Here is a 21,116-nt window from a genome sequence, read left to right on the forward strand (position 1 = left end):
GAAACATCATTTTACGCTTTTGATGCATTTTTGTTAATCCTTGATGGATTAGTCTTTCATTTAGCGTATTTGTTACGTTCATGTTCAACTTAACTATATGTAAAAATTATCCAAATATATCCATAATTTAAAGAATTACAAATCCTCAAACTTGAAGAAAGTAGAAATAATTTCAAAAGAAGCCTCGTCTGAAAATACATTAGAATTGAACTTGTTCTTTAATATCAAGTGTCCAGTATTAATTGCATGTCGATTTCCAATTTACAGCAAGTATTTGACAGACAGAAGTCAATTTCACATAACAACACTTCAGTTGAAGTGGAAACTTCAGTTGAATACACTTTATTCCAAGTATAAACCTAAAAGGACTAACCCTCAATCTCTCAGTTTTCCTCTGGCTACAGTTTAGCTCACGTGCAAACTTCCTTCCGCTCGACGAACTCTGGCTTCTCATCAGCAGTCAACAAATCTTTTCCTTTCGTTTCTGGTACAGCAAATAAAATTATAAAAATGCTTATCAAGCAAATCGATGCGTGAAACCACATGGCGCCATACAGGTGTACCCTGTCAATCATGATTGGAAAAACCTGCAGTAAACCAAATGCATTCAAATAAAGGAAATTAGATTAAAATGTGGCTTCAGCTGTTACCTTCAGTACCACGAATGCACTCGACGAAATCATCAATATGCTGATCGTGCTACCCACGTTACGAACCTGTTGTTAAAAGAGATCAATGTACGAAAAGTTGAATGATTTCAACGTAAACTGAAATAGTGTACTTACCTTCTGGGGTAGCACCTCGGCCAAAATAACATACGGCAGTGGCAGGATACCGAACGATGAGAACAGAATGGTGAATGATAAGCTGAGAATTGGTAAAGAGCCAAGTTCACTCAGATCATGACCGCTGTGTTGCAGAAATGAGAAAATTCCCATGGAGAACAATCCAGCTGTGGTTCCTATGGTGGAAATCAGCAGCAAAATTTTACGACCCAAATTATCCACCAAAACAAAGGACACTAACGTTCCGGTTAGTTGAATGATTGCCACGATGATTGAGGACACATTTGGGGATAGGTCAGAGCCGGATTCGGAGAAAATGTTTGCCGAATAGGTGATGATGGCCAAAGCGCCACAGAATTGATTGAGAACCATTAGGAAAATTCCGATTCCCAGTCCCTTGCGGGCTTGTTTTGTACCTGTTGGAAAACCGAAATGAAGCAAATGGTTATCACCTGAACCATAAGAACTGAATGACATGGGCGTAGCCAGGGCGTTAAGAGGAGGGGAGGTCAAGCAACCTTTAAAGATCATTCACAAATTCCACACAAAAACGATTATTATACAAAATCTATGCATATTTTGCTGGAACGTAAAACTATGAAGGACACATATCCTCCTCTTTTATTCACAATGAATGGTAAAGAGGACGAGCTGTTTAACAGCTCTCTAACAGCTATTAACGTACATATACTACCCACCATAATAATGGAATCTTTGCAATACAGAGTATTGCAGCACTTTTAAGTTTAGCATCACCCAAAATCCAGCGATACAAGTTTTTTCAACTAAAATAAAAAAAATGCAGGGGCTGTAAGACGTGTTGGTGAAAATTACCTCAAAAATATGTTGATCTAGCACCTTAGAATCACAGAGATAATATTCATTTCAGGTGATGCTAAACTTTCCAAGGTGCTGCAATATTCAGTATGAGTGTTGCAATACGTGATTCCATACTTATGGTGGGTAGTGTATATGCTATATATAGCAGTTATGACTGAAACTTATTTGAAATCTGGATCCAAATTCAAAAGAGTTTTTTCGTTTATCGTAATGGTCAACTGGATGAACCATGTAGTGGAGTTGTTATCATCATTAATAGGTGTATAAAACATCAGCTGTTATCGTCATTTGAAAATAAAATTTTGCAATTTTGGGTGTTCAAAAGATTTTAGGCAGTTGTTAACGTCATTATCCCGGTATTTCAGCGATCCAACTCATGTGTACACACTTAAAATAAATCGCAGTATCCTGTGAAATAAATCACCATATATGAACTGTAAACAACAAAAATACAGATTTTCATGAAAAATCTACTATTTTACCGACAAAATCCGTGAAAACAATGAATTTACCGGAGAAAATCCGTGAAATCTCTTATTTTATCGGAAAAAATCCGTGAAAACAATTGTACTGCAACCCTGTGAAATATTAACGAACAGTTCGGTAACAGCATTATTTTTACCGAACTTCTGTAAAATCGTGTGACATCCGCTCTGGCAGGCATGAACTTCCTTTTATTTCAGTTTTTGCACACCACTAACAAGCAGTGAAAGCTAGCTTAGTGGTAGCAAGCCTGCTTCCTGATCGGTAGGTCGGGAGTTCGAATCCCGGTCAAACCATTTTGCCATGTTTTTCTTTATGATTGCGTTCAAAGATTTTACGGATTGTTCGGTGATTTTTCACCGAACCTTCAGCTGTTGAGATTACGGTGAAATTTCACTGTGATCCGTAATATTTTTTAAGTGTGATATTTTCGTGAGATGTTAATATTAAAATACTAATAAATAATAATATATAAAAAAAAACATTTGATAAAATTTTACGATGTTGCTGCGCTTGAAAAACATTTGCTGATTTGAGAAGTTGTCAAAATGCGTTGCATTGTTATTCGATGCACGGCCTCAAGTAGACTTCAGCGATGCTGTATTTAGAAAGAATACACACATCCTAATGATGAATGAGTACACACAGCACCGTAAAACGATAAAAATGTTGAGTTTTGATTCCATTCACAATCGTTCTTGCATGACTCAATCTCACCCCCATTTTTAATGTTTTAGACACTGTACAGAAAAATGAAATTTTTGTGGAAAAATCGAAAAGATTCCAGGTAATACGAGTGAAGTGTATTGAAAAGACTTGCAACGTTCTACTATTACAACTGTGGCATCTGTATTCCACATGTCATCCAATCCCGCATAGCAACCATAGTTTCTAGAAGGACCACACCAGTGGTACCTACCGCGAAAGTCAAAACGTTCCCATAGCATCGAACTGCTTAGGCGACACATGCAATGTACGCATAAGCAGGACGATGACCACCAACCGTTTCGACAAATCTGACATGACAATAATGTGTCATACTCATATTTCAATTTCTCAAAGCACAGTCGGTAAGTTATCACCAAGTGCCTTCAGCCTTGAAACTGCCTTCTCCACATGTGCATTCATTCTCTCTCTTTCTTTCTCGATACCGATCGTTATCGATCGCTCACACGAATACATGCAAATGATATCCAGCTACCTCCAGTAGGACCTAATGTTAAACGAAACTTTGAATAAACGATTCATTCTATTATCAACCTCAGTCAAGTAGAGTTGAGGATCATTTCACTTCGAAAAACCATTATCAAGGCTGATCGCCTCACAACAATAGAGGTTAAAGTACATGCGTGATACTTTGCAGAGGAGAAATTTAATGTTGTAAATATTCCCCAGTATCAACATACCAGTTTGTTGATATATTAAACAGAAACTACTATTTCTAAAAATGTAAATTGTGATTAGTTTTGTGTAATAATATGTTCTTTAACATATGAATTATAAATTTTAGTGATATCAGCATTATTAGCTGAAATATTTCATGAAACATATTTTTCCGTTTTGACCCAATCTCACCCCCTAGAACCATTGTCACCCCCATCGACGGTATCGATAATGCTCTCGAAACTTTAATCGTTGAGAATGCTCTGCAAAGGATTCAAAATAAAATTTTGAAAATGATTCTCAAGCTTTCTCCCTGGTATAATACCAATGAGTAACATAAAATATCCAATGATGGAAAATTGGAACAAATGTCTAAAAAAAAAGTATAATAATAATTTTAGTCAAAAATCGTTGCAATCTTCTATTGCAATATGTTGTTAACAAAATGTCAAAAATGATAAAGTTAGTTTTACCAAATTTTTATAAAAGTGTTTTCTATCACAGAACACGTAGATATAAGAAATAAATGTAATGTTTGGAATGATACTAATAAAGAATTAAAAATATATATACATCTTAAGAAGTAATTCCTTAAATAATCAAAGGAAATAAATATATTAGGAAATATAGCAATGGTTCATCTGCCCCCCCCCCCCTCCTTGACTACATCCATGTAAGAATCTTTAATTCCTTACAGAAATCTCGCCAGTTCAGCTTATGCTCGAAAGGGTCTTTCGCCACTAACGACAGTTTTTTCAGCTGCTCAAATTCTTTCCTAAAGTCATCGGTCTTCTGGAAATGGCCATCAACTCCCCGGTAAAACATCAAAGATAGTTCGGCTTTTTCGATTCGGTTTTGTTTCAACAAACAGTAGGGCGTTTCCGGAAGAAAGCAGGTGCTAACAACAAACAGGATTGGCGCCACGAGCATCACGATGGGCACGGTAAAGTACGACAATGAGTTTCCCAGCACAAATCCCAACAGAATTCCGACGTTGAGTGAAATGACCAATACTGATCCGAGCATTCCTCGCAGTTTGCAGTGAGCGATATCGGCGATGTACAGGGGGATTGCTCGTAGGATTCCGCCTCCTCCGCTCCCGGCCAGGATTCGACCCAGATAGATGAAGTACACATTTGGTCCGTAGAGTATGCATATCCAAAAAGCCTGCGAATAGTATCAGTGGTTTAGTGCCAGTTGGAATATGGTAAGAAAAAAGTAAGTAATTGAATAACAACGCTTTGTACCTATGTAAGGTGAAACATTATATCAAAAGAATGAGTACCATAATCTGGGGTAATATTGATCAGCTTTTTGGACATTAGTTCCAACATTTTGTAAACAATACGACGTAGATAGTTCATATCTTCGACAATGCTTTTTAATGGTTTAAGATTTTCCTAACATGGCGGATCAAATGGCAAGATGATGACTTACTAAATTTCAAAAATGGATTTCAGATTTTATTTAAAAACTAGTGGTCTCGCCATATTTTGCCTTACAATCAAGTAGGCTGTTGAAAAATGGCATGCAATTTTCCATACAAAATGACGGGTTAATTTCTCCCGTTTTTCTGACTATTATAAAAACTATTCGAACTTTTTCTACGCTCAAACACTTCACAAATTTAATTACGAAAAAATAGGGTAAGTCCGTTGACTCGTTCTCAAGCCATTTCGTGACATAGAAACACCATTTCATTTTTGTTTATGTTTAAGAAGATAGAAGATAGATATATAGATAGAAAGAAGAAACTGCTAAAAATTCTATTTCATAAGTCTGTTTTTGTGTTAATTAAAAACGAAAGCAATGACAAATAGTTTTTTTTTCGGATTGAATTTGCTTATAGAAATTAAATGAATATGTTTAAGAAGAAATAGAAATTTTCTGATAACACTTCAAATTTATTTAACTTAAGAAACTTCGAAAAACACGATTTCACGAGCTTGTTTGCCTTTAAATCAATATTCAAAGCGGTGGCACGTAGCTTTTTCGAAATAAATTTTTTAAGAGAAGTTGGGAGAACGTGTTTATGTAGAAATATAGATTTTTGATTACACACAAAATGTATTTATCAAGATCCTACGTAAAATCCTAGTTCATAATTTTATATGCTTGTGAAAAAAATTCAAAGCGATAATATATTATTTTTTCAACAAAAAATTGTTTATATAAGTTTACGTAATATGTTTGAGAAGTAATACAAATTACACTCAAAATTTAATTTACCCAAGAAGCTACGTAAAACCCTGTTAAATAAATATTTATGTTTGTTAAAAGATATTCAAAGAATGATATATTGTTCTCCCAACATCAAATTTATTGTAGAAGTTGGGTTTATATATAAAAGAGATACTAAAAAAGGATTGATTACACTCAAATTTTATGTAACCTTAGAAATTAAGAAAAATCCTGTTCCATGAGCAGTTTTGCCTATAAATCAAAATTCAAAGCGGAGACATTAAGTTTTTTCGACATAAATGACTTTATAGCAGTTAAGTTAACATGTTTGAGGAATAAAAACGGAGTTTTTTACTAACACTCAAAATTATTTTGCCCTTATACTTAATCCGGGGGCAAATTGAACACTATTTCACAACTTTTTGTTATGTTACCCTTTGGGATTCAAAAATTGTCAAAATTATTTCGTTAAAATCAGTACTTCATTGATCTCTATCAGCTCATGTGATCGATTTTTTATGAAATAAAATTTAACATTTTATTAAATTAGTTTTAATACCAAAAATTGAAAATGACACATTTGGGCGAAATTGATCACTATATAATAAAGCATATTTTAGAATGCAAAATTATCCTATCTACTAAATTTGGGTCTGGAAATGATGTCCAAATTCTTACAACTCGTGTATATCATCATTTTATTGCAAAATTAATCTTTTTAAATCTGCATTATACGTCAAAATGTATGCAATTTCTCTTGAAATAATCACGTTATTCAACAATAAACGGTTTTATGAGCAAAACACTATTTTTATAATGCTGTACAATTTCAAAACTGAGGTCAGCAGTTCAAACTGAAGGCTACACAACATTTTTAACACTCAACATTTACATACAGCCTTAGAACCAGCGGATTGTTTAGTACCGATATTTCCAACAGTATTGCTAACACCTTCATAATCTGGGAATATTTCTATGCAGAACTAACCTTAATAAAAATGAAAGGATTTTAAATCATAAATAGACATCTATAAACTAGAAAACAATTAATGTCTATGATGGCAACGAAGTATGAAGCATCCATGAAAGGAAATGCCATTTGGTACCGACCTGATCAAATCCACCCCAGTGATCAATTTTTCCCCGGATAACGGTACCATGAAAATATCAGTTTTAAGCCGTAACCTGAAATTGAAATCTAAAGTAAAATGCAGTTTTTTGACATTGTTTAAGCCAAGTGAGCATGTTTGAGTAGTAATAAAATGTTTGATTACTCAAAAAAAATTACTTCAAACTGTGATATTCATAGTTTTTTAAATAAAATCTGTGTGTGATTAAAAAAGTGTTTTTTTCTTAAACGTTGTTCACTTAACTACTTCAAAGAAATTTATCTTTATAAAATTCACTGTCATTGCTTTGAATTTCCATTTACAGGCAAACAGTCTCATGAAATATTGTTGTTTCTTAGATAAGGTACCGCGGGGCAAGTGGGTAAATGGGGTAAGTGAAAACAATTGATATATTTTACTGAATATGTGAATTAACGTTTTAAACTCATGCGTAAACCTTTGAGGTCATTGAGAACATTACGATAGGTAAGAGATTTCTGAGATTTTTCAGCCATTATTGCATAATAGAGTGAAAAATTGTTAACCTGTCAACTGTTACTCCGTAACAAGTTGGCGGCGTACAATCTTATTTTAATATTTTCAGTGGAAAAAAAGTTGCGGAAAATAATTTCCTGTACCACTTTTTAGTTGTCCTCTGTGACAGTTTCAAACTGCATTAAAAAAAGTTTTAGAATTCATTCGACGTAGACCTAAAAATAACTAAATTTAAACATCGTCAATTTTCTTATCAGGTGGGGCAAGTGAAAAGTTTATCATTAGAGATTGAATTTGTGTTTTCTCTTTTAGTAGCCATAAGTAAACATGGTTCACAATTATCATAGAAAAACATAACGTGCTGATAATTCAAGAAACACTATACTCAAGCCTTAAAAGTTATTAGAAATCATGGAAATTCTCTAAAAGATGTTGCCAAACATTACAATATCAATATGTTTACTTCGGGTAGCCAATTAAAAGGAAGACGTTGACTGAAAAGTTGCAATATTAGAGAACACACGTAAATCTCGTGGAATGTCTATGTAAAGCTAGTTCAAAACATAAAAATGGGGTATAAGTCTATCCACATAAAAAAGACCCTAAATACGTTATTGAAGGATTGCGTTTGATTTCTCCCGAAGAGTTAACCGACGTCATATTCGACTTACTCTAAAACAAATAACGAGCGGTCGAAATTCTACAGAGCGGAAATGCAATTGCTGTCCTATAATGTAAGAACTAACATTGGAAATGTTTATTTATTTATTTATTTATTATCCATCTGACTTCAAGGTCTTAATGAATGAACTAATAACAAAGAAATTACAAAATGGACGAGCGAGTAATCTTGTTTTTAAAACACACAGTTGTTTCAGCGAACTCAAAGAAATCTTCAACCATAGTGAATGAGCGAATCATCGACGACACTGGTTCATTATATCCAAACGTAGTTCGGTGAAATCCTTGTAGCAATGATCGCTGCCGGAGAGGTCGTTGAGCAGCCCGAATATCTAGCTTGGAAAGCAGTCGTGGACAATCAATTTCATTGTTCAGAAGTTTAGCTACAAACATCGCCTGTTGAATTTTACGCCTTTTCTCAAGGGTGTCCATGTTGAGTAGCTTGCACCGAGCAGGATATGCAGGAAGATTCAGTGGATCACGCCAGGGTAGATGACGCAGGGCCATCCGAATGAACCGTCGTTGGACACGTTCGATCCTCAATGTCCAGGAAACATCATTTGGCGTCCAAACAATCGAAGCAGTTTCGAGAATTGGCCGTACCAGCGCGAAGTATAGTGATTTCAAACAGTACAGGTCTGTGAAATCTTTGGCTATTTTCGATATGAAGCCCAGCTGTCGATTTGCCTTGGCTATTATTGACGCATAGTGATTTTTGAAGGTCAATTTCGAGTCCAACGTCACTCCTAAATCAATCACTTCATCAACCCTACGAAGTCTGGATCCATTCATCCTATAGTCGAACAAAATTGGTCGTTTCGAGCGGTGAAATGTCATTACAGAGCACTATGGAATGCTGACAATTAACTTGTTCAGTTGGCACCAGTCAATAAATTTGTCTATCAGATTTTGCAGACGATGGCAGTCTTCCACTGATCGAATCACCAGATAAATTTTCATGTCGTCAGCATAGATGATTTTGCAGTCCACACCTAATGTAGAAGCGACGTCGTTGAAAAACAGTGTAAACAATAGGGGACCCAAATTGCTTCCTTGGGGTACACCCGACGAATTACAGAATGGGGTCGAAACGCAGGAATCGATTTTAACACGTAGCTGCCTTCCGATCAAATAGGAGGCGAGCCATGATGCGAGTTTATTAGTCGCACCAAGGCGAATAAGCTTCGACAATAGAATATTATGATCGATTCGGTCAAAGGCCGCCTTCAAATCGGTGTAGACCACATCAACCTGTGCCCTCCATAGCAGTTATACATGTATTAGTAAAGCAAAGCAGATTCGTAGTGACAGATCTTCCAGGCATAAAACCATGCTGATCGAGTGAGACGTAGTGCTTCGACTGACTAAGAATGACTTCACTGACGATAATTTCGAACAGCTTCGATACTGCTGACAAGCTTGTAATTCCTCTGTAATTCCATTACCCACTTGCCCCACGGTACCTTAATAAAGATTTTGAGTGTAATCAGAAATTTTTTTCTACTCAACAATGTTCGCTTGGCTTCACAATAAATTAAATGAAAAAAACTACATGTCATCCCCTTTGATTTCGATTTAGAGCCATAACATTTTAAATATGGGACTATATTCATAGTTTTTTTTTAAGTTTAATAAATTTTGAACGCAATCGAAAATTATATTCTATAGTCAAATACGTTAATATAACTTCTATTTGTAAATATATAACGAAAAAAATGTACTTCATCGCTTTGAATTACAATTTATAGGCAAACATGATGGCTCATGATGGAAATTTGAGTATAATCACAAATTTCTATTTCTACTTCTGCAATTAAATAAATGTCAAAAAACTACATTGCCCTAGATTTTGATTAAGAGACATACAATTTAAAAATATGGATTATGTTTTAGTTTTTTACACAGTTCGAACGAAACGTGTAAATTTCTGAGACATATAATGCACATAATTGGAGCGTGATGTATCATGGATATTTACATGATATGTCATGTAAACTTCGATTATATTTCATGAAATTGAGCAGGATCATTAGGTTTTAACTTAACATATAACACATTTTTACATGATTTCAGACTTAAATTTACATGACGTCATGTTTACATTGCATAAATGAAATTTACATGACGTGTAAACTTCATTATTTATAACAGTGTAAGTATAATATATTTTGAAAGCAACCAAAAATTATATGTTTAACCCAAACATGTTAATATAAGTTTCATAAGTAAATCCCTAACGAAAAAAATATATGTCATTCAATTACGATTTACAGGCTAACAGGCTGATAGAGCGTTTTTTTTTTAGTTTCTCATGTGAAATAAGTTTCGAGTGTAATCAAAAATTTGCATTACTTTTCAAACATGTTTACTTAACTTCTACGATCAATTTGAAGTTGAATCAATAATATATTTTTGCTTTGATTTTTTCTTTATAAGCATAAAAGTCTATTGGACTTGGTTTTTCACGTAGTTTTTTTGGTAAAATAAATTTTGAGAGTAACCAACAATTTGCATTACTTTTCAAACATGTTTACTTAACTTCTACGATCAATTTGAAGTTGAATCAATTATATATTTTTGCTTTGATTTTTTCTTTATAAGCAAAAAGGTCTATTGGACTTGGTTTTTCACGTAGTTTTTCTGGTAAAATAAATTTTGAGAGTAACCAAAAATTTGAAAATCAAACATGTTAATTCCACTTCTGCAATTAATTTTATGTTAGAAGAATGACATAGTATCAACTTGATTTTTTATCTACAAGCATATATGTTAATTGAGCAGAGTTTTACATAGTTTTTGGGTAAAATAAATTTTGAGTGTGATCAGAAACTTATATTTCTACTTAAACATGTTCATCTAACCTCTACGCGCAAATTTATTTAGAAAAATCAACATGTCTTCACTTTGAATTTTGATTTTCAGGCATGAGGAAGGGTTTCTCGTAGTTTTTAAAATTAATTAAATTTTAAGTGTCATAAAAATGTCTATTTCTTGACAAACGTATTCATTTAACTTTAATAAGCAAGTTCGTGCCGAAAAAACTACTTGTTATTGCTATGGTTTTCGAATTACAGGCAAACAGACTCATGAAATAGATTTTTATCAGTTTTTAAGGTATAATACATTTTGAGTGCAATCAGAAGTGTCAGTTGGTATTCATACATGTTCGACTTCTGCAATTAACTCTCAAACCCCCAACGTCTGACTTTTCATTAAAAATGAACTTTAAAAAATCATAACTTGACCAATTATTAATCAATTTTGGATCTTTTGGTCTCAAACAAACCGCATACTCCTCAAGATTTATTGTGTTCCGGAAGAAATGGGATTGGCCACTTGGTTCCGGAGTTATTCCGGATTCAAATGGGGTATATTCGTTCCGGAAGTGATGGTTCCCTTAGATTTTTCAAGATTAGCGGTAAGAAAATTATTCATTGTGTACTTTCTATAAGTAAAAAGCTGCCAGAAGTCTGGTCGAATGACATTGGTTCTCATTGATTCTGGCCATTTCGGATACCCGGTCACCTGGCACCGGTTCCTGAATGTACCCAGAGAGGACATTTTCTGAAACTCAAAGAATGCTACCGTGCGACGGCTCAAAATTCCTGATTTTTTATCCGGAACATCATAGATATAATGCCAAAGACCAATATGAGGTTCTGGCCACATCCGGATACCCCGGAATCGGTTCCGGCAAGGCCTCAGTGGGACACTTTTGTAATCTTTCTCACTCATATCGTGCGACGGCTCAAAATTCATGATTTTTTATCCGGAACATCATAGATATAATGCCAAAGACCAATATGAGGTTCTGGCCACATCCGGATACCCCGGAATCGGTTCCGGCAAGGCCTCAGTGGGACACTTTTGTAATCTTCCTCACTCATATCGTGCGACGGCTCAAAATTCATGATTTTTTATCCGGAACATCATAGATATCATGCCAAAGACCAATATGAGGTTCTGGCTACATCCGGATACCCCGGAATCGGTTCCGGGAGGGCCTCAGTACGACACTTTCGTAATCCTACTCACTCATACCGTGCGACGGCTTAAAATTCATGATTTTTTATCCAGAACATCATAGATATAATGCCAAAGACCAATATGAGGTTCTGGCCACATCCGGATACCCCGGAATCGGTTCCGGGAGGGCCTCAGTAGGACACTTTCGTAATCCTACTCACTCATACCGTGCGACGGCTCAAAATTCCTGATTTTTATCCGGAACATCATAGATATAATGCCAAAGACCAATATGAGGTACTGGCCACATCCGGATACGCTGGAATCGGTTCCGGGAGGGCCTCAGTAGGACACTTTCGTAATCCTACTCACTCATATCGTGCGAAGGCTCAACATTTATGAATTGTCATCATGAACATCATAGCTATATTGCCGTGGACCAATATGAGGTTCTGGTGACATCCGGATACCCCGAATTGTTTATCCAACAGCATCACTCCATAAATCAATATAAAGGTTCTGACTAGATACTTGAAATCTTAGCGAAATGCTGAGGCTGGTTCGAAGGAAACAGAACCTGGACTAAGACACAGAGCCTGGACGCGGAAGCAGAATCTCTTCGTGGAGATATAGCCTGGAGGCTGAGCTATAGTCTGGAGGAAGAGTAAGCATGGACGAAAATCTAATATAGATTTGAAGGTCAATACGCGTTGAATAAATTCAGCGTGATGCGAATGCTGACTCATCTAAGGAACTGGTCAACAGTGTTGGAATTGGTAGTCTGGAGAAATTGATGTTAGGTGAATTTGGTTGGGAGGAGCTCACGGAAGAGCTTGGCAACTAATTTCAATACTGTCGTTAGCAACTACAGTCGACTCTCCATAACTCGATATTCAAGGGACCATCGACTTATAGAATTATCGAGTTATAGAACATACCGATAACAAAACTTTTAAAATCAAAGGCTCAAATTTCTATATTCCCTATACTTTAATGATCACTTCTGCAAGCAGACAATATCATTTTGTTGATAGTATTTTGAAAAAATATCTTTGTACACTTTCAAAATATTCGAAAAATCCCTTATTTTTTCTATTTTTTTTTTATTTTTATGTTTTTAAACTTTTATTACAACTTGCAAGTCCTTTATTCACTGCCAAACCAGAAATGGTTCATGTCTGCCTGTATAAAAATGGGTCTTAGATGGATATCGAGTTATGGAGGGAAGCTTTCCTCCCACGTGACATCGACTAGTGGAAACATCGAGTTATAGAAACATCGACTTATGGAGAGCATGATGTATGTGAATTAGAAGGAATCGCAAAATTCATCGAGTTATAGAATATATCGAGTTATAGAACATCGAGTTGTGGAGAGTCGACTGTATAATAAGGGATACAACACACTTAGATTTTTTTTCACGAGCTCGGCTGTGCCAATCTCGGTTTTCCGATTTTAACCGAGACTCAACTAACAGTTTGTCCGGTTGCTTAGCAACGAAGCATGCTTTACTGATACTCGACTTTTATTTACTGAGATCCCAGGAAATTTGTTTGCCGACTTCTCGGCTGTGCGGATCTCGGTGAAAATTAGCCGAGATTCGGCATTCTAAATTAAGTGTGAAGGTGTAAAAAAATGGCTTCATTTTAAGGACGAATACAAATTAATAAAATGATGTAGTTTATGAACCAGCATCAAAGCTTAACAAATGATACAGAATTTCATCATATGACTTTCAAAGACATTTTCAAATTTCTTTATTATTTAAATTTGGAGCACTTCTGCCCCAAGATTAACTGATATTCTAAAATTAAAATTATACTTTTCTCTAGCCAATTGCATCAAGGTTAACAATAAATTGTATAAGAATGTATTTAGTATTGCGAACGAATTCCAAAAAACGACATGTTGTCATAGAGGATATATAGGATGAAATAGTCAAAAGAATTTGTAGCGCACATGTCTTAGAATTTTCTCTAAATATTAAATTTTTTCAATAACATTTATGAAAGGGGCTCTATAAATTTTGATAAGGTATAGTGCCGTTTGATTTTGTCAGAATTCCAGAAAAAAATCATGTTGCCAATATCGAGCCGTGTCAAAATCAAACAGTTGTTTTTAATCATACTTTTGTATTTATAAACACGGATTAAATTTAATTATTTTGAAAACAAAAAACACAAAGAAACATTAAGATAACCAAGATCGGGGACTAACCCATGATGTATTTTTTTTTTGTATATAAATTTCAGTACAAGTCGGACTCGATTATCCGGGATTCGATTATCCGGAATTTTAGACTCGATTATCCGGAGTACGATATTTGATATTCTTGTTTTTCAGTGTTTGTGCATAAATTTGAGATAATTTAGTATTGCACTATAAATATGAATGGTTTAGCAGTTTTGGACGTAGGTAAGAAAAGGGGGTTTGAAAAAGTTTTTTTTTGTGTACGTTGCTGCCCATAAAAGCATAACTGTCCCATATTGATTTTCGAACCAACACCTTTTTTCATCGCAACATTCATGTTTTTATATACACTTCACTTTGCATATGAAAATTTATACACTTTGTTTGAAAATGTTGTGAAAAAATATGGAGTTGGTGCAGTCCCATATTGAAAAATAAAGGCATAACAGTCTCTATATGAACTTTGAACCCAAATAACAACTGCAAAACTGGAATTATGTTCAACTTTATATTTTTTACTGATCAATATTAGCAAAATGAATGTTCTGTGTGGTGGAGCTAAATGAATATTGCTTCAAAAATTTACCAGAAAATTATAAACATTTGTATGAAAATGCAAACTTCAAACTTTGAACGCTGTTTTCTCAATGTCTACTAATTCAATATGGGACAGTTATGCTTTTATGGGCAGGTTGGTAAAAAAATGTTTTTTCTTCTCAAGACCCCCAAATGTTCCTAGAAATAATATCTTGCTACGCCACTGCATCATATAAATATAATTACGAATGAAAAATATTTGAGTTCTTTATTCGCAGATTTCAACTTTTTTTAGTGATTCGATTATCCGGAGGATTCGATTATCTGGAGTGAAAAACAATCGATACTCGAGTCCGATCTGTAGTACCAATAGATAATTTAGTTGCATTGTGTAATGAAAAACAAACTAATCTTAATATGTCTGTAGATTCAAATACAGGTCGGACTCGATAATCGAATCGCTAAAACAACATTTAAATCCGCGATAAAAGAAATAAAATAAAAACACGGTTTTTTATCGTGTTTTTTTTTATGTTGACAAAAACGGTTAGCCAGAAATGTCTCATGGACTAATCGATATGGATCCAAAGCTATCTCAATGGATTCAACGAAGATTACACAGAGTGCATATGAGTCTTATCAAAACAATTCTGGAGTAATCGCATGTTACCAGAATATAATATTGATCCATGGCATTATAGCTATGATGTGCAGCATAAAAATCATAAATTTTGAGCCGGCGCACGATATGAAGGAGAAGATTTACAAAAGTGTGCCACTGAGGTCCTGTCGGAACCGATTCCGGGGTATCCGGCTGTGGCCAGAACCTCATATTGGTCTTTGGCACTAAATCTATGATGTTTTGGATAAAACATCAGGAATTTTGAGCCGTCGCACGGTATGAGTGAGTAGGATTACGAAAGTGTCGTACTGAGGCCCTCCCGGAACCGATTCCGGCGTATCCGGATGTGGCCAGAACCTCAATTGGTCCTTTGCATAATATCTATGATGTCCGGATAAAAAATCATGAATTTTAAGCCGTCGCACGATATGAGTGAGTAAAATTACAAAAGTGTCCCACTGAGGCCCTACCGGAATCGATTCCGGGGTATCCGGATGTGGCCAGAACCTCATATTGGTCTTTGGCATTCTATCTATGATGTTCCGGATAAAAAATCAGGAATTTTGAGCCGTCGCACGGTAGTATTCTTTGAGTTTCAGAAAATGTCCTCTCTGGGTACATTCAGGAACCGGTGCCAGGTAACCGGGTATCCGAAATGGAAAGAATGAATGAGAACCAATGTCATTCGACCTTCTGGCAGCTTTTTACTTATAGAAAGTACACAATGAATAATTTTCTTACCGCTAATCTTGAAAAATCTAAAGGAACCATCACTTCCGGAACGAATATACCCCATTTGAATCCGGAATAACTCCGGAACCAAGTGGCCAATCCCATTTCTTGCGAAACACAATAAATCTTGAGGAGTATGCGGTTTGTTTGAGACCAAAAGATCCAAAATTGATTAATAATTGGCCAAATTATGATTTTTTAAAGTTCATTTTTAATGAAAAGTCAGACGTTGGGGGTTTGAGAGTTAATTCTATGTCGAAAAAACTACATATACGACTGCTTTGAATTTTGAGCTACAGACAAGCATGGAAAAATGTGTTTCCTTAGTTTTTAGGTAAATTACATTTTAAACGCTTTCAAAAATGTAGAGTAAAGTGGGGCAAAAGTTCGAGTGGGGTAAGAGTTTCTTTTTAAGATTTCTAGCTCAATTCAAAACATATCTTATTAATGTCATGGTGGTTCTAATGCTATTCAAGTAAGAGACTTTCAATCCAAATATCATAAAAATTAATTGAGATTTGGAAAAGTTATGGCTATTTGTAGTTTTTCGACGTGAATATTGTAATTTTTGAGCAATCTTTCATTGCATGGAACCAATTGAAGATAAAATCTTTTTCAATATTTTATGTAAGGGCGTTTCTAGGCCTATCATAAGGTTGCTTTGAGATGTATTAGTTTTTGCATAAATGCTTGAAAACAATTTTTGGCCCATAGTGGGGCAAAAGTTCAAATCAGCGGGGCAAAAGTTCGATCCATATATAAAATCACGGAAAAAATTTGCAAATTGCCTAAAATCCACATATTATCTTCAAATTTAGTTAAATTCGTCCGATCGTGCGAAATCTGTCACCAAAAATTTAAATTTCTACTTAGTTTTGCGAAAAACTGCTATTTTTGAGTATATTACAATTAACCCGGTTTTGGGCATTTTTTTGATGAAAATTTAGTGTGTATTTTTCGTCAAACTTAAGTATACGGCTGGTGTAAATTATGCCTGTCATAAAAGGATCGATATTTTGTGTTTTAGCCAGCGAACTTTTGCCCCACACTAGATTCGATCTCTTGCCCCACCGGTGGGGCAAAAGTTCGAATAAGACAATCGATTTTGAAACTGTTATAACTAAAAATTGGGTAAATATTTTGACACAAGTTTGTTCAGAAAAATTATAGCCAATATGTTGAAGGTTCACTGTATGGTATTTGTTTTGTTTTAACTGCTATTGTTTTCCTGGAAACTTTGATTATACCACTAAGGTCGAACTTTTGCCCCACCTTACTCTATATCTCTATTCAATATTATGTAGTTGACTTCTACAATAAATTTTATGGGGAAAAAACTACATGTCATTGCTATGATTTTTGATTTTAAGGCAAACGGGACCAAGAAAAATGGCATCCCCCTTAAAACCCTTATATCTTACTACGACTATGTGCAATATTATTTTTCTCTGAAAGATTTAACTTTAAACATTCAAATGGTAATAGAAAATCCAAAATGAGTTTGTTAATTGTAAGAATATAATTTTTTGAAAATTTTAAGATGTTTTTTTGAAGAAAGTTTTGAGTGAAAGAAAAATTACTAAAATTCTCACCGCTCAGCGAGTATTTAACAGATTTAAATTATTTTTTGTCAGTATACTGGCACACATATCTAGTTTCTAAAAGTGGTCAAAGAATTTCGGGAATGTTCATGTGTCCGGAGTTATTCAGGTGGGCTACTGGATCAGGTCGGTTGAAAATTGTTCTGTACTTCTGTGCCCCTGGAGGTAGGCAAATTTCAAGTTACAGATAAATTCCTGAATCGGCTATAATGTGGCCACTTCATCAAGGAATTTCAAGAAAAACGCATCAGCGTAAACTTTTTGAGACACTATTGAGTTGGATAAACTAGTGTCCTGCATTTGTTTGACCCTTGAAATAACCATTTTGGGTCTCCAGGATGCCTCAATTTACGACAAAGTGGCCAGTTTGTATCTTATTATATGTGTCAAACCCATGGGAACGTATTTTAGTAAATCTTCTTCTTCTTTCTGGCGTTACGTCCCAACTGGGACAAAGCCTGCTTCTCAGATTAGTGTTCTTATGAGCACTTCCACAGTTATTAACTGAGAGCTTTCTTTGCCGATTGACCATTTTTGCATGTGTATATCGTGTGGCAGGTACGAAGATACTCTATGCCCTGGGAATCGAGAAAATTTCCTTTACGAAAAGATCCTCGACCAGTGGGATTTGAACCCACGACCCTCAGCATGGTCATGCTGAATAGCTGCGCATTTACCGCTACGGCTATCTGGGCCAGTAGAGATTGAACATAAATAATTATGTTGAATCTCTTCTGTTAGAGAATTGAAACGGTTTAGTATCCAACAAATCTATGGCCGGTTCATTAGGGCAATAAGCATCCAGTACATTCTAAACGATGCTTAACTCTTCATTTATAATGTTGAATATCAGATCTTAATGATTCATGCAAATTAAAATGATTGCCATTGCAAATAAATAATAACAACTTGGAGTGTCCCAAATATAGCCCTTTTTTACCCAACCTGACCCTGTGACCCACCAAAATATCTCCGACCACAGGAACATTCCCGAGATTTCTTGGCCACATTTTGGAACTAGATATGTGGACCAGTATACTGAAAAAAAAATTGAATCCGTTATGTATACGCTGAGCGGTGAGGGTTTTAGTTTTTTTGCTTTCACTCAGGCCTAAACGGGTTAATGAAGGCCCCTTACTACTGCTTTTCTTAGCTATGCCCATGTCTAGTATTTTTCTATTGAAGATCTACACTAGAAGTGTCGAATCGTGAAACAAAATCAAAAATTGGTTGCGTAGCGGCATCGAAATATTTTTTTAAAGCTTTGGTAGACATTCCAAATGGGATCCCCCCATTTTCCATTTGCCTTGCTACGACTCTGTTCGATATGTTCCCCTGCACTGCTGGTCTTGAATGTTTCCAACGGTGAAATAAAATAGTAATATTCTTGTCTGATGGCTGATATATGAGCTCTTAACCATTGTAACGCTGATTTTTCTGAGGTTGACCATCTTAGCTCAGCCCCCTACTTATCTACCTTGCTACGCCATGTTTGTTATTTTTCTATAAGCGTTTGTCCACAATGTTTTCGTTATGATTTTTTGAAAAATCAGTGTGACGCTGTTTTGGGGTAACCGTCGTCTACGGTTTTTTTTTGTCACAGTAGCGTGACAGTTAATAAAATTCTAAAAAATGTTCAAAAACACCAGGAAAATTGAGGAGGATGGAAAATAGTCGACACTGTGCAGAAGTAGATCTAAATATACCTGTTTATATCACTATACTAACCACATGCGGAATGACGATCAGCTGCAGACCGAGCTTTTTACCGAATCGATCGGCCAACAGCCCAAACACCGGTGCCCCTATAAGTCCTCCGATGCACAGGAGAGACCCTATCCAGGATGCCTGCTCGATGCTAACCGAACCAGACGTCAGATGCGATTCGCCTGATTGAAGATAGGGCAAGAACGGTGACACCCATCCGATAGCTGCCCCATGGCTGATTGTGATGATGTTAACTGCCGAAGATAAACCAGACATGAGTTGAGTAGAGAGTACATGCTGCATGCGCGACTTGCAGATTAAAGCCACAAAACTGACCGGCAATGGCGCCCAAAAACTGATTTAGAGTCGATTTGAATGGAAAATTTTCCTGGTATACTGCCCGGCTCAATCCCATTTCGCTTTGCACACTTCGAATAGAATGAACGACATGCACCTGCTGCGTTGGGCAAATTAAACCACACATTGCAAATGAGATTTACCGAAGGCTTAGAGCTTCCTTCAGCATGATGGCCAGTTCACGTTCCGGAACGAGATTTCCGCTGAAGCTCTTAGCGCCCACAGCCGGTGACTGCGATGACGATATGTGATGAGCAAACATCAACCGGTCGACTGTCTGTCATTGGGGTAAATCTCTAACTAATTCTTATCAGCAGTCCGGTAATCTGATTCAGGTGAGCAATGGCGTTGTTGCAAGTTGTAGATTTGCTGCATTGCCCTGATTTGGGAAATATATCCTTGGTAATATTATTTATACTGATGAAGGGTATCGGTAGCACTTGATTAATAAGATTCGAACGTGCTGGGTATCTTACATATATTGCTGTACAGCAGAGCTTCCCAACCACTGATCTGAGAACCTCAAGGTGGCTGTAACGGCTTCTCAAAGAATTATCTTGATTTACTTGCTCGGTAATATTTTTCACGGCTTTTGAACCATTAACATTGAATAAAACGGGAATTTTTGTTGTTTTGCTCAAAATAACTGAGCTTCAGTTTTAATTTGTTTTATGTTTACTTTACACGGTAATTTCTTGAATCGAATGCACTGTAATATTTGAACTCTACAGAATAACTATAGGGCACGGTAAATGGCTGGGCATGGCGTACCATTGGTACCTCACGTACCTGCAGATTGCTTTATGTGGTCATTAGCCCAGCAACCTTTTTTTTTAATTTTTTTTATTAGTATTATTCCAAACATTACATTCATCATTTCTTATATCTAGGTGTTCTGTGTTATTAGACAACACTATCATCCTAATTTGGTAACACCAATCTAAGATTTTTATAACATTTTGTTAACAACATATTAATTTTCATTTGCCGTAGCAGTTCAGATTTTTTAAAGGTGCTTATAAGAGAAAAAAATGCTTTGAATATACTTAACCTAACTTAACCTAAACATATAACGCATTAATCGTGGCAATAGAAGATTGAAACGATTTTTGCCTGAAAATATTAATTATTTTATTTGCCATTTGTTCCAACGTTTCAACATCGGATATTCTGTGTAACTCATTGGTACTATACCAGGGAGGAAGCCTCAGAATCATTTTCAAAATTTTATTTTGAATTCTCTACAGAGCTTTCTTCCTGGTATTACAACAGCTAGTCCATATTGGTACAGCATACAACATGGCTGGCCTGAAAATTTGTTTGAATATCAAAAGCTTGTTCTTAAGACAAAGTTTTGATTTTCTATTAAGGGGATAGAGGCATTTCATATATTTGTTACATTGGTCCCAAAACGCTGCCTTGGGGAACACCAGTTCGTACAGGAATT

General features: G+C 35.6%; 1 protein-coding gene across 1 annotated transcript; it reads right to left on the reverse strand.

The window, feature by feature from the left end:
• Positions 1-292: 292 nt before the first annotated feature.
• Positions 293-19,950, reverse strand: LOC5568783 (facilitated trehalose transporter Tret1). Its single transcript, XM_001658098.2, has 6 exons — positions 19,649-19,950; positions 19,334-19,566; positions 4,187-4,658; positions 786-1,201; positions 651-716; positions 293-587 (listed from the first exon to the last, which is right to left on the reverse strand). The coding sequence occupies exons 1-6, from the start codon at positions 19,794-19,796 to the stop codon at positions 411-413; spliced, it is 1,512 nt and encodes a 503-aa protein (XP_001658148.2). The 5' UTR covers positions 19,797-19,950; the 3' UTR covers positions 293-410.
• Between the last annotated feature and the right edge of the window lie 1,166 nt (positions 19,951-21,116).

This window comes from Aedes aegypti, chromosome 2 (assembly GCF_002204515.2).
Source record: "Aedes aegypti strain LVP_AGWG chromosome 2, AaegL5.0 Primary Assembly, whole genome shotgun sequence".
Taxonomy (NCBI): domain Eukaryota; kingdom Metazoa; phylum Arthropoda; class Insecta; order Diptera; family Culicidae; genus Aedes; species Aedes aegypti.

Coding starts and splice junctions, on each gene's coding strand:
- LOC5568783 (XM_001658098.2), bottom strand. CDS start 19,796: ATGTGTGGTTTAATTTGCCCAACGCAGCAGGTGCATGTCGTTCATTCT. Junction 4,659..19,333: donor TGATCGTCATTCCGCATGTG/GTTAGTATAGTG, acceptor TACTATTCGCAG/GCTTTTTGGATATGCATACT. Junction 717..785: donor CCGAGGTGCTACCCCAGAAG/GTAAGTACACTA, acceptor TTTTAACAACAG/GTTCGTAACGTGGGTAGCAC.